Here is a 13,521-nt window from a genome sequence, read left to right as displayed (position 1 = left end):
TTAATAACTTTGTAGATTTATTTATTTTAGTCTTGAATCTTTTTAAACTTCAGTGAAGAAACAGAAGAATTTGCAACAGCCAAATATGCTTGCAGTGGGCATAAATGTAGTATGAATGGAAAATCTTTTGTTCAAGGGCTAAGGCTTTCAAAGCCTGGCAGTGAAGGAATAATCTCAGCGGTGTGTCAGTCTGTCAGTGTGTAGTGTAGCAGGACAGCTTTGACATCAACCACAACTGACGACCTTAAACACGTGGCAGAAGAGAACGTGGCAGGCCACAGGACTGGCCATGTGCAGGTTGAAACGCAGGCCAAGTCTACTTTGTCCAGAGTAGCCCTCAGGTAGGCCTCGCTGTCAGAACTGGGTACGCAGGTACAGGCATTTAAGTGCACTGTCGCTTGGTGAGTGTCTTCCCCATGCCCGGTGTGTCCTTCCAACTCTACTAACTTGCAGTGAAGAGTTCCCATGTTCTGTCCCTCCTCCAGCCGTACCCTCTCCTCTCGAAGTGTCAGAAAGAAGAAAATGGCTGGAGCCCTTCCCTGAAGATGCCCCAGGGGCCCTCCTAATGCCTCTACAGGCAGGTGGGATTCAGGCCCTTACTCGACTTGCAATAGGTTGAAATTTTCAAGGAAAAAAAGATGTTTAATCTAAACTCTTATGATATAATATCATCATGCATTTTAAGCTTAATTGTAGGGCTAAGTCTTCAATGAGTATTTTATGAATTTACTCCATCTGGAGCAGCCCAACACCTTTGGTGATTATACTTGGAGTATACTGGAATATATTTTAGTTCCCGTAAACTGCAGGGAGCTCAACAAAGTAGCAAAAACTGAAGTCTGTGCTATGGAAGAAGAGTCAGGAGGGATAAACACGTACAGGGTGGAATCTACAAGTGTATATGGGATAGGTGTAAAGAACAAATATTTTTAGTGTGATGCAGATAGACACAGTTGGGTTGTAAGATGGATGAAATATAAATTGAGAACTTGCTCTAAATCATTACAAAAATGACGGACAGATCTATTTATCCATGGAGTATATACCTAAGGAAATTGGCAAAAGTTGTCTGACCAAAAAAAAAATGGACGATGTGCTAACTTTCTTTGGGAAAATTAGGTGGGATGACCATAGCAGATGTTGCTTGTTGCTAGAAGTCCTCAGTGAATGAAATGAAAAGTGGTGTCTGTTACATTCTGTGTAATGAGAGCTTCTTTCACGCATTTTTGTACATATAACTCCTCTTTTTTTTTTTTTTTTCCCTCCAAACTTGCATGTTAAATTGGTAGGAATATCTGGTCTTGGTTCCAAAAGATGTTCCTGTAATGTAGCATCAGTGGCACCATTTTGTAGGTAATCTGCAGAGCAAAGCAGCGAAGCTCTGGTGCTCTTCGTGGGAAGGTAGTATCTTGATGAAAAGCAGTTTACAAAGCAAGGAATCACTTTTGTGCAGAGAAAGGGAGGGTTTTTCTTGGATGACAGAAACAAGCGAGGGTGCTGACCCGTGCATTACTGATGCTAAGTGGTTCTGAGGCTATCTGGGACTTGCTCTGCCATTTTACTGGTGTCTGCACGTGCAGTGCTCAGGGAGTGCGGAGAGCCAGACCAGCTTGCTAGTGTGAGCCGAGATCCCTGGCTCAGTCCTGACAGGATCTTCAACATGTATTTCCTTTTTAATTTGGTTCCCAAGCTGGAGTGCTGTCAGACTAGATTCCATTTAACATAGAGTGAGGTTTGATACAGTTATACTTCCATATCATTAGGTAATCACAAACACTCCTATTGCCCATCCTCTTACTGTATTGTTTTAAACCTGTTAGGACGTTGCAATTGCAAGTGAGCATAGGTCCCTGAGGGCTTCAAAAGTGCATAGATGATCACAAACTTATTTTATGAAATGAAGCCTGATTATATACCAAGAATCAGAATGAACTTGTCCCATTAGCTTGTGCTTTTCTTTAGCTGTGAAGGCTGAGAGTGGGTTGAAAAGAAATGTTCAGGAACTTTTGAAGTGTAATCGAAACCACATCAATATCTAGGAAAAAAAAAAATGTCAGCAGTCATGACTTTCAGGCAACAGATGTTAAGATTTTTTTCAGTGATTAGTAGTTAGGTGTTTTTCAGCAGCCAGTTTAATGGTTAATCTCTCTCTCTTGTAATGAAGATTCACCTGTGTTAAAAATCCAAAGTTCAGATTCTCACAATCTTGCTGGTAAAACCATATAAAAATTTGATCAGAATTTTCAACTCAAAAAAAAAAAAAAAATCTGCTAATAATGGATTTGGAAAGGTCCTTTTGTGTGTGGAGGACAGAGTGACTGGAAAGCAATAACAAGATCCTTCATGATAGCATAAGTTTGTTGGTTTTTGTTGTTTTGTTTTTTTTTAACATCTGCTTTATGTTTCTGGAAAAAGAAATGAAATAATAGACCTGAATGAAAGGGTTGCACTTAAAAAAAATTCTACTTTAATTTCCCCCTACATTTCCAATCCTTTAATTATGATTTTGAGGCTTTACATGTATGCAATATAGAAAGTTATTCCTTTGTTCTGTAGAGCAAAATTGTGTGTATATTCCACTTGTTGGGAAAATAAAGCTTATTAAAAGACTTGATATAATTACAGTACCTTAAGACTAAGCATGTTAAGGATAGTAGGATTCACATGCAAAAGACAAGTATTTTAATCTTATGAATTTTTGCCATGTTTCTGTTCATTAAACTCCGATACAAGTTAATTTGGGCAATAATCAAAATCCATCATTTAAATGTGATTTTTTTTTTAAGTCGAACAAAGAGTGACGATTTTAAATTGTGACTCCAGATTATTTTTAAAGTTAATTTTGCCATGTTATATATGTTCTGTGACTACATTAATGCAAATGTTGCTGGAAAAGTTTTTGGAAACAGGCTCTGATAACCACAAATCAAAGAAAAAGCTACCAACCTGAAAAACACATTTGTTTCTTCTCAGGGATTCTTACAAGTATTTTTTTAAGTTAGCAACAGATAGTGATTTAAAGATACACCTTTGATACGTTAGCCGTATACAAGCTAACCACTTCTAAGAGTGGTGTCCAGAAGCATTCACGTATTGATTTGAGGAGGGGTTAATTCCATATTTTGAATAGAAGGAAAACTATACTCCCTTTCTCTTCACCTCTCTCCTATATGTAAAACAAAACTTGCCTCTTATATGTTTTCTATTTTTTACATGTGAAATCTTCTACACCTATACAGAAAGACAAATACATGTACCTATAAAGAAAGTTCTTAAACAAATCTATAAAATGCAGAATTCCATGTGGTACATCTTTCTTGGCCAAGTATACAAAATAAGAAGAAATAAGTTGTTTTAAAGGTCAGTGGTTTGTGGAATGTGTCCAGAGGAAAAGGAATGGAAAGAGAAAAAAAAAAAAAAAAAAATCCCAATTAACTTATCATAAGAATGCCTTTTTTCCTTGAACATATTTCTGTTACTTCTTGCAGAAAAAGGAAGTAATCTTTTGTAATTTTGTCTGGAGAGACTACAAAAGATGTATTCGTGGAATTCAGCTGTAGCTTACTGAACTTAGCAGGATTGCCTGTGGAAGGGGTTCAGTCTGTGCAAGTCACAGAACATTATGTATTATAGAGGTAGAAGAAATAAACTGCATTATTGTTTGGTATTTTGTGGTAGAAATTAATTATCAGCAAACTACACCTTTTTTTTCAGCCTTTCCGTAAGAAATTTATGGCTCTTTATTGTTATATTAAAGGATTTTAGCATCTAAGTGAAAATACATTCTCCATTAAAGTGAAGCAATTCACATCGTGTAGGGTGTTGATGTGTATTTTATGACTTTATGGGGAGCACAGAGCTTTTCTCAAGAATTCAGTATTTTGCAGTGGCTCCTTTAAAAGATTAGAGGCAAAGTGATTCAGAGATTTCAATAGCACTGTTGCCACTTGTTCCCATCCTTCAAATAAAGACGAGTCTCAGCATCAAGTCACTGCAGCTTGGAGATGTGCTTGTAAGCTAAGTCCTTGCTAAGCCAGCACCTGAGGTTTTACAATTCCAGATTGTCACGTAAAGCAGTAGGCATTCGATGTCCTCCACGTGCTTGTCTATAACAGGCGCTTGTATGTAGCATACTTTTCTGTCCTGAGTCAGTCTAATGCTCCAGGTCAAAAGAAACGCCTGTGGCAAACCCCACTGAAACTACTTTTTTCCCATGTTATTTTCATTTTAAACATTTTCTCTCTCTTAGCCTGATTGCCCAAAAACTTGCTACTTTGTACATTTTCCAAACTGCTAGTGTGGGGATGCCAGCTTTTAAAATGTTATTTTTTTCTTCAGATCTACTTTTGCATTTCCATGCGTATTAGTAAGTAGCAAAAGTACCCACTTTGCATAAGACCCTAGGAGCAGGAGTAACAGCCAGTAGTGGGCATAGCTTTGCCTTACTTCATATTGCTTCTCTGTCCTTTAAATATAAAAACTTGTACTTAAATATAAACCATTTTGTTTTAAGAATGGAAAGTTTCAGACATACATTGCAATCACATAATCTAATAATTTTTGTATAACAGTGCAGACTTTCTGCACATAAATTTCTTCACTTTCCCACCCTTAATAAATATTCCATTTATGTAAAACCTATTCTCAGTATCAGATCTAAGCAATACGGAATCATAGAAATGCTTTGCTCTATAGCAATCCCTATGGAGCTTTAACTAGGACCTCAAAATTGTCTGTCTGCCTTCTGCAGCAGATGGGCATGTACAGAAGAAAGCATATATTCCAGGAAGCAAGTTTGTATTACCATGTTGATTAGGAATATCTGAATACTAATTTGATTTGCATTATAGATTGGTGAAAGTAAAGTAATGCACAAATTGTACCGTACAACTGGTTACGATCTGTTGGTGTGTTCTGTTTCACCTATTATCTCCCAAGCATTTCCCTTACAAAATCCGACGATTGTAGTGTTTGAAGCAATGGAGTACTTGTTGATGAACTTTGTTACTGAGAAGTGTCAGTGGAAGTCTCTTTGGCAGGATGCACATACTCTGTGTGGGTACTGCTGGCTGTAAGGAATGAGTCTATGCAAAGCTAGCATATCGCTCATTAGTGCTTCCTATATTGCAATAGACGGTTCCAGCATGACTTGCAGAGAATGAGATTTTCATCTGTGTACCTTTTTCAGACTTTTCTGTAAAAAGCGGTGCTTACGTGAGGATCATAGCTTAGGTGAATGCCCAAGAACAGTTTATTATTGTTATAAAGGTGCAGCAGCCTAAACGTATCCACAGGAGTGTTGCTATGTATATATATATTGTTAAATATTCTGCTTCCATAATATTCTAGTGCTTTAGCAGGTGACTGATTCTATTTATACAAGACTACCTCTGCTTAAACTCAGGTTTTGCCTGGATTACTTATATTGCACGTTGATAGGTATATGCTTGTATATTATCTCTGTTTTCATATGGATTTTATGCATGCATTGTATATGTATAATGTGCACGCCCTAGATAGTGCTTATATATTACCTATCAATTTTTCTATTGATTTCCAGGCTATCCGATGCACTCTGGTGAACTGTAGTTGTCAGTGTTTCAAACCTGGGAAAATAAATCAGCGACAATGCGACCAGTGCCGGCATGGATGGGTAGCACATGGTAATACTTATTCTTGCAGCCTATATAGAACATGCTAGGGCCCTCCTCACACACTCTGTGTGTCACACCCCTCTACCCCAATATTCTTTACGTTCAGTTTTATGTACTCATGTTTATTTATGTTTTATGATTCTCATTTCAGCCCTGAGCAAATTAAGGATTCCCAACCTCTATCCATCAAGCCAGGTAGAAATAGTTCAATCCAATGTTGTCTTCGATATCAGTAGCCTCATGCTATATGGAACCCAAGCCATTCCCGTACGCCTTAAAATTCTGCTAGATAGACTTTTCAGTGTTCTGAAGCAGGAAGAAGTGATACAGATTCTCCATGCTCTGGATTGGACACTACAGGATTATATACGTGGATATGTGCTACAGGTATTGAATTAAGAGGGTTTTTTTTATAACTATGATAGTTAAGTCATATTTCAGAACTTTTTCTAGCTTAATATTATCAGTAGTTCACAATGTGTTAACAATGTGGTACATCTGAAAGGCAGTAATAGACACGTACAAGTACAGCACCACAAAAGGAAGGGTGGGCTTTTGGTCAATGCTCTCTTTTTACTCAGGCTTAACTGAAATCTTTCTATTTTGCTCAAATCTAACAAAGGTAACCCAAGATAAAAAAAATAATAATAATATCGGGAATGTCAAAGTAAAGGCTTCAGACTTTGATCACAGTATTATTTAATCGGTGAGTTTACTTTAATACAGCAGAATAATACTGTGACAAATAAATTTGCCATCATTTCAAACACCAGGGACAATCTTCATCTCTGGTATAGTGCTTGCTGACCTTACTGGAGCTACATTAAGGAGGAATTTGGCCCTGTGTGCTTACACTGATGTTACTCCTTGCTACTGTGGAAGTTACCTTTTATGTAAAGTAACATTATGATCTTACATTATGACACAAATCAATATTTAATGGTCTTGATAATCTTGCTTTTTAGTGTTAGGATTAAAAATATGGAATCAATTACCTTGAACCTCTACCACATGAAAAATTTATAATGTTACGTTCTTCATCATCTTAGAAACTCTTACATGCACTGTGAAAAATCTCAGTAGGCCATCAAATACATGTTCTGTGATAAAATATTTATTGTAGTTATTGGGAAAAGTTAGGCATAGCTAGAGTTTGAAAGAACTCCAACACTCCAGTGTAATTACAGCTGTGCTCTGTGAACACTGGCAATAGATCAATACAGGTTCATTTGTTCTCTGATCTTAGTTGCTTGGAAGATTATTAAACTTGCAATGAAAGAATACTTGACTTAAATGAGGAGCTAAATCTTGGTCTGATTGCTCCATCTCTGCCGTCTGTAGTTACATGATACTGTTGTTCAAATGATGTGTGTCTTAATTTTTGTGGAAAAAAAATAGTTTATTGGAAAGTATTACTGTTAGTTCAGGAATAAATAATATTACCAATGTGGTAAGATTTGATGAAAATATCAGAGAATTGCCATTAATCTCTCATTAAATAGAATCATTTTATGATTTTGCTAGACAAGAATTTCTAGCCTCTGAAAAAATAATAGAGACTGGGGGAAAAGGGGTTTTCTGTTCTCCTGAACTAATATTTCACTCATTTTTTTTTTCTCTTCAGGATGCTTCAGGAAAAGTACTGGATCACTGGAGCATAATGACCAATGAAGAAGAACTGGCTACTTTGCAGCAATTTCTTCGTTTTGGAGAAACTAAGTCCATTGTAGAGTTAATGGCAATTCAGGAGAAAGAAGGACAATCAATTATAATACCACCACCAACTGCTAATTTGGATATTAGGGCATTCATAGAGAGCTGCAATCAACATAGTCCTAATTTTTCTGCTTCCTTGGACAAAATGAGCCCCACCAACATTCATCCCTTTGAGAATATTGTAAATAACATGGCTTTCATGTTGCCATTCCAGTTTTTCAGTCCAGTGCCTCCACCTTTGATAGGTTCACCACCAGAAAGACACTTGATTGATCAAGGTCAAGACCATAGCAATGAAACTAAACAAGATGTTCATATACCATTTCCTGAAAGCAGCTTCTTAACTTCTAGTTCTGCACCATTTCAAGCTGACAATGAGAGGAGCATAAATGGTCCAGATGTCACCACTAAAACAGAAGATGATGCCCTTTTAAGTGATTCCAGTTCACATAATACAGCAGCAAAGCTTGAAATGACAGCACTATCTCCAGAAACCAAAATGAAATCTGTTGAAAAAAATGGCACTGGGCCAAGGAAAGGGCGTGTTTTCTGCACTGCATGTGAAAAGACATTTTATGACAAAGGTACTTTGAAAATACATTATAATGCTGTTCATCTGAAGATAAAGCACAAATGCACAATTGAGGGCTGCAATATGGTATTTAGCTCTTTGCGTAGTCGAAATCGTCATAGTGCAAATCCTAACCCCAGACTCCATATGCCAATGAATAGAAATAACAGGGATAAAGATCTCAGAAATGGTTTGACCCTTGCTGGACCTGGAGATAGTAAAAGGACAGAATTTACAATTTTAGCTCCAGATAGCAGAACTATTACCAGCTATGCCAGCTCTTGTACAGATGCAAAGGGTCAGGCTGGATTTCCCAGTATTGGACAGAATGGTGTCCTCTTTCCAAACCTAAAGACAGTACAGCCTGTTCTTCCTTTTTATCGTAGCCCAGTTACACCAGCTGAGCTTGCAAATACTCCAGGTACTCTTCCTTCTCTGCCTCTCGTTTCTTCCTCAATACCAGAGCAGCTTATTTCAAATGAATTGCCATTTGACATGCTACCTAAGAAGAAATCTCGTAAATCAAGTATGCCTATTAAGATAGAGAAAGAAGCTGTTGAAACACCTAATGAAAGCAGTGATGTTGCCAGTTCTGAAGATGATACACGTCTGCAAGTGGTAAGCGATGGAGAGCTTGAGTCCTGTGAGCATAAGATAGAGAAGCGGGTGACCGACAGGGTGGAAAATCACCCCCATTCAGGTAGTTCATGGAAATCTGTCTCTGGGGTAGAGGGCCCAAAGTATTTTGAATCTGTCTTTGCGCCAGATAACAAATACATCAAGGATATCTCTGAAAATGAATTGCATCACTGTGAGAAAGAGGTTAAACCAGAAGAAAACCAACCATTAAAAATAGTTCCCCATGAGATTATATATGAAGATCCAAAACACCACCACAATGATGTTATAAAACCAATGACTGAACCCCCCATGTATATTAAAGAGCAGTCAAAGCGCAGGATTCCTAAAGATGACTGCCCTGAATTGCAACACCACTTGCTGACCGGGGGCTTTTTCAGCACTTTGTCAAACAGGGGTGCTGCCATTCCTTGTTTTGAAGACTCTAAAGATATGGATCATGTCAGTCAACATGCACTAGGGATTCAGAAGGAAGAAAGCCGCTTTCATTGTGACATCTGTAAGAAGACTTTTAAAAACCCTTACAGTGTAAAAATGCATTTCAAAAATGTACATCTCAAAGAAATGCATATTTGCACAGTTGAGGGCTGTAATGCTGCTTTCCCTTCTCGTAGAAGTCGAGACAGGTAAGAAATTATAAACAAAATTGTATTTATTTTACCATCACAATGGAGCCTAATTTGAAATTAAAATGAGTGTTTGAGGAATGGAGCCTGCAAAGATTTTCTGTGTATCCTCGTATAACAGGTACGATAACTTATCAGAACATTCGTGAAATGAAAATCCATTGAAAGAAACATTTCCTTTCCACTAGACTACGAGGTATTAAATAAAGCCATGAAAATTTCATAACTGATAAAGTCTTCAATAGTTGAGAGAATACTTTAGAACATAAAGGGAAAGCCACAAGGGTATGAATTCAGCAATTTTCCAGTAGATGCATGTGTGGACTTATATGTTTAATGTGTACTTTCATGTGTATTTTAATGTATACAGTTTTCTTTAATGAAAAAGCAATGGGATCAATTCAGGAAATCTTCACTTATCTTTGTCCTCGCATTACACAAGGATTTTGAGCAGACAAAATCTTACAGGGAAAAAGTCCATAAGAAAGCACGATTACCCTATGTCAGTACAAAATTAACGTTACGCAGTGCTAGTTGAATTAATGCTATCTGGTGTGTATAGACATTGGTAATGCCTTAATGTGAGCTTACATACTAACTCCTAAACAATACCATGAGCTTATTCAGTTTACTGTTAACTGCAGTATTGTGTTGCTGCTAGTCATTTTATTTTAGTCTATTATGCACCTAGGCTGAGAAATAAGGAATTGAAGCTTTATTGTTGACCGTCAGTTATGTATCTGAATGGATAAGTGATAGATAACAAACCTGTTTAAGTGGGACTAAGTCTTGTATTTTTTCTAACGCTCCTGTAACAGTGTTACAGCAGATCTTGGCTGCAGAAAGCATGCCTGGATAGTAGTTCAGAGTGACACAAGGTTTAGATTGTCTGTAATCTGCTAGGAGTACTGGAGCCAGCTGATGCAGTCCAGAGAGAGGACGAGCCAGTCTTTGAGGACTGGCCGCTGCATCTGAGATGCACAGATTCATCTGCTGCTGGCAGGGCTTCATACCCTGATCTGCTGCCTGCATCTTCCCAGATGTGAATTCCTCTCCACTCTAATTGTGATATGGGCCACAGGAAAGAAGGCCAGCAGGAAGATTTGCATTCACATGCCACAAATTCCTTTCCACACCAATATATTCAGTCAAGTTTTAACATAGGTGCTTTTGGAAGATTTTTTGTATTGTTTTTTTTAAGGCACAAAGAACAATCGACAAGAAAGTTCACAAGCTTTATGCAAAACAGTAGTTATTTGGAACAACTTTGCAGAAGTTTCTAGACTTTAACATAGAGTGCTGTGAGTGCAAGTGCAAAATGTTTCTGTGCCGTTTCAAACAGTTCATGGTTTGGATGAAACTGGCTTAGGTGATGGCTAGGGAAATACGAATGTTTTCCCTGTCTTGCAATAAATTCAGTCTTCTAACCAGGGTCTGGAGGTTCCCAGTGAGCTATTGATAATATTCAATGAAGAGCAGTAATTTGTATGCTTTGGTGGTTTTAAACGGAATCCAGAGATGCCCATTCAAAAACTGCAAGTTGCATAAAATGCGGCATTCCTTCATTCAAGGATATTCCTTTCAAGGAAAAGCTCTGTACTGATGTTTACAGCTGCATCCTAGTACATGGTTACAGTACTTAAGAGATCATCAATATATTTTGCAGACTCAGGTGTCACTCCTTTCCTGCTTTGTCCGCTGGGGAAGGATCTCATTTCCTCTTGCCCTCAGTCCATTCTCTGACCTCAGTTCAGTACACAGAAGTTTTTTAGTCTGTTCAACAACTCTTTTAGACCCAGCACTAGATCTAGTGGAGTGAACAGCTATGCACAATGCAGGAGAGAATCTCAAACATTGATTTCTGTAGAGTTATTTCTGATAATATGCCAGTGTAAGCAATTTCAGATACCCAGTCACACGTATAAATCATCCATGTGCACTCCCACTGCAGCAGTTGGTAAAATTAGAAGCATACAGTTCATGCATGCTACTAAATATTGATTTTTCTCTTTGTTAATGATCCTTATGAAATAACTGTTAAGTGAGGCAAAACACTTTCTTGCTAAGCTTGTCTTTGTTCTTTTAGACATAGTTCAAACCTAAATCTTCATCATAAGCTTCTGACTAAAGATACACTGGAATTCAACAACCATTTCAATGCAGCATACCTCTTGAAAGACATGGCTAAGGAGTTTTGTCAAGATGTCTCTTTAAAACAGCATGTTGGACATACTTCTGTAATCTTCAAAGGAATGAACAGAACAGGCAGCTTGGTTTTTCCAATGAGCAAAATTAGAGAACCCTGTTCTGAGAGTTACGGATATGATCCATTGAATGATGGAGCTGTTCTGGATCTAAGCACTACTTCCAGCATTAAATCTGAGAGCAGTGCCCATTCTTCTTGGGATTCTGACGGAGGAAGTGAAGTGTGCACCATGCCCTTGGATGATAGTGATGAAAGCTGTGAAGGACCCAGCCTAATGCCTAACGATGAACTCTACCAAGACTGTACTTTAATTGAGAAAGCTAATCAGAACTTTATAAATTTACCTTCCAGTTTGCCAATAACTTGTCATATATGTCAAAAAACTTACAGTAATAAGGGAACTTTCAGGGCTCATTACAAAACTGTGCATCTCCGCCAACTCCACAAATGTAAAGTCCCAGGTTGCAACACAATGTTTTCATCTGTTCGCAGTCGGAACAGGCACAGTCAAAACCCTAATCTGCACAAAAGTCTGGCTGGGTCACCAACTAGCCTACAGTAAGATCATGCTGATCTGAATCTGTTTCTGCTAGGAATTAATCATTTCAATTAAGGAATGTGTTAAAAATAGTTTTGTTTAAACTCATTTGACTTCTAGCCCACTCAACAACCACGGTCAAATTCTTTTCTTCCTCGTGTGCTCTCCGGCAGTTTTATTTAGCAAAGCTTGGTGCCGTAGATTTTGTGCAATTGTTTAGTTTGACGTAAAGTAGCTAGTGCTTCTGCAAGGAAAAGAAAGCAGTTTTGAAATGGGGAAGATATGGAGTCACTGACTAAAGTATTTCTGATACCTGTGAAGTATTATTTGCCACAGTAGGAGCTTCAAATGAGAACTGTCATCCTTTTTGTTTACATGTAAAATGAGTTGTTGTGTTGTGTAAGAAATGAGTAACAATTGCGTTGTTTCCTCTGGTTGGGTTGAGAGTTTTGGGGCTACCATTTCATTCCTGAGACCTTAGTCTGAAGCTGACTTGCAGTATTAATTGAACATGGTATTTGCAGTTTACTGTGTCCTGGAATCTAAAAGATACAATGCAAATTTTGGAAGACTTGGCATACAGTCCAAATCTTCTGAAGTCCTGTAGTCCTTACTCTTCAAGTTGGCATTTCACTTGAATCCAGTTTGCAATATTTTGCCTTTTTTAAGATTTAATACCATTTGTTTTGCAAAAGGAGAGGCTATTTAACTTGGCAGGGTTGCCTGATTAACTCTGAGAGATTCGGATAGATTGTAGTGGCAGAAAGAAAGCAGGTAAGAAAAACTTCCGAACTGCAGCAAATGTATGTGTGAAATAGGGGAAAAATAATTTAAAATGCACTTTTTGAGTTTCCTCTTTCAGGAAGAGAAAACATTTTGTTTAAAATGGGGGGAAAAAAAAGAAATATAAACTTTTTAAGAGTTTGAAGTTGCAATTCTAAGCCTTTGAGAGACAAAGATAAAATGGATGCAGTGGATACCTTTCATGATACATCAGTTATTGTTTCTCTTACTGGTGGTGGAAAACACAAGTTGATCTTTGTAATGGTAGAATGCTTATTCTCGTTCACATCTCTTTTTATGAGAACATTGTTCAATATCTGTTAAAGTGTTTAATATCCTTGTACTTGTCCCTGTAATTAACAGTATTCTGCATTATGTTCTATGCACTTAAGAAGACTGGTCTTGCATTGTATTTAAAAAAAAGAAGAAAAACAACTCTTCAATATTTAATTTGTAGTCACATCATACAAATGCTGTGTATGTTCTTGTGGTGCATCTTCTTTGACTGAATAATTCCCAAACAGAAGAAAAAATACTAAAGCAAGTCTTAAAATATTTTTTTTTTTAATTCACCAGTTGAAATGGCTCAATCAGTTGTAGTATGCAAGCATGATATTGACAGCACAACCTGTACATATTATACCAAAGTGCTTACAGTATTTGTGGTTTCTAGAACTAGTCTAGTTTTCCAGTATAACTGGATCTTAGTCCTTATTCATTTTTGTGACTGAATAAAAATAGACTGAATTTCTGGATTTAGTATGTATGTAGAAAGACTAGTACAATGC

At 37.4% G+C, this 13,521-nt stretch overlaps 1 protein-coding gene across 6 annotated transcripts in view; it reads left to right on the top strand.

Annotated features, from left to right (window-relative positions):
* BNC1 (basonuclin zinc finger protein 1) overlaps positions 1-13,196 on the top strand; it is a 75,267-nt gene extending 62,071 nt beyond the window's left edge. For all 6 annotated transcript variants that reach the window (XM_080607721.1, XM_080607722.1, XM_080607719.1 and 3 more), the window contains 4 exons: positions 5,561-5,663; positions 5,806-6,041; positions 7,279-9,206; positions 11,293-13,196. In XM_080607721.1, the coding sequence (XP_080463847.1) occupies positions 5,561-5,663; positions 5,806-6,041; positions 7,279-9,206; positions 11,293-11,974 (2,949 nt within the window). In that variant the 3' untranslated portion in view covers positions 11,975-13,196. The remainder of the gene's footprint in view (positions 1-5,560; positions 5,664-5,805; positions 6,042-7,278; positions 9,207-11,292) is intronic.
* The last annotated feature ends 325 nt before the right edge of the window (positions 13,197-13,521 follow it).

Source organism: Anser brachyrhynchus (genome assembly GCF_964034855.1).
Source record: "Anser brachyrhynchus genome assembly, chromosome: 11".
Lineage (NCBI taxonomy): Eukaryota > Metazoa > Chordata > Aves > Anseriformes > Anatidae > Anser > Anser brachyrhynchus.
This window is presented reverse-complemented; position numbering and strand designations above follow the sequence as displayed.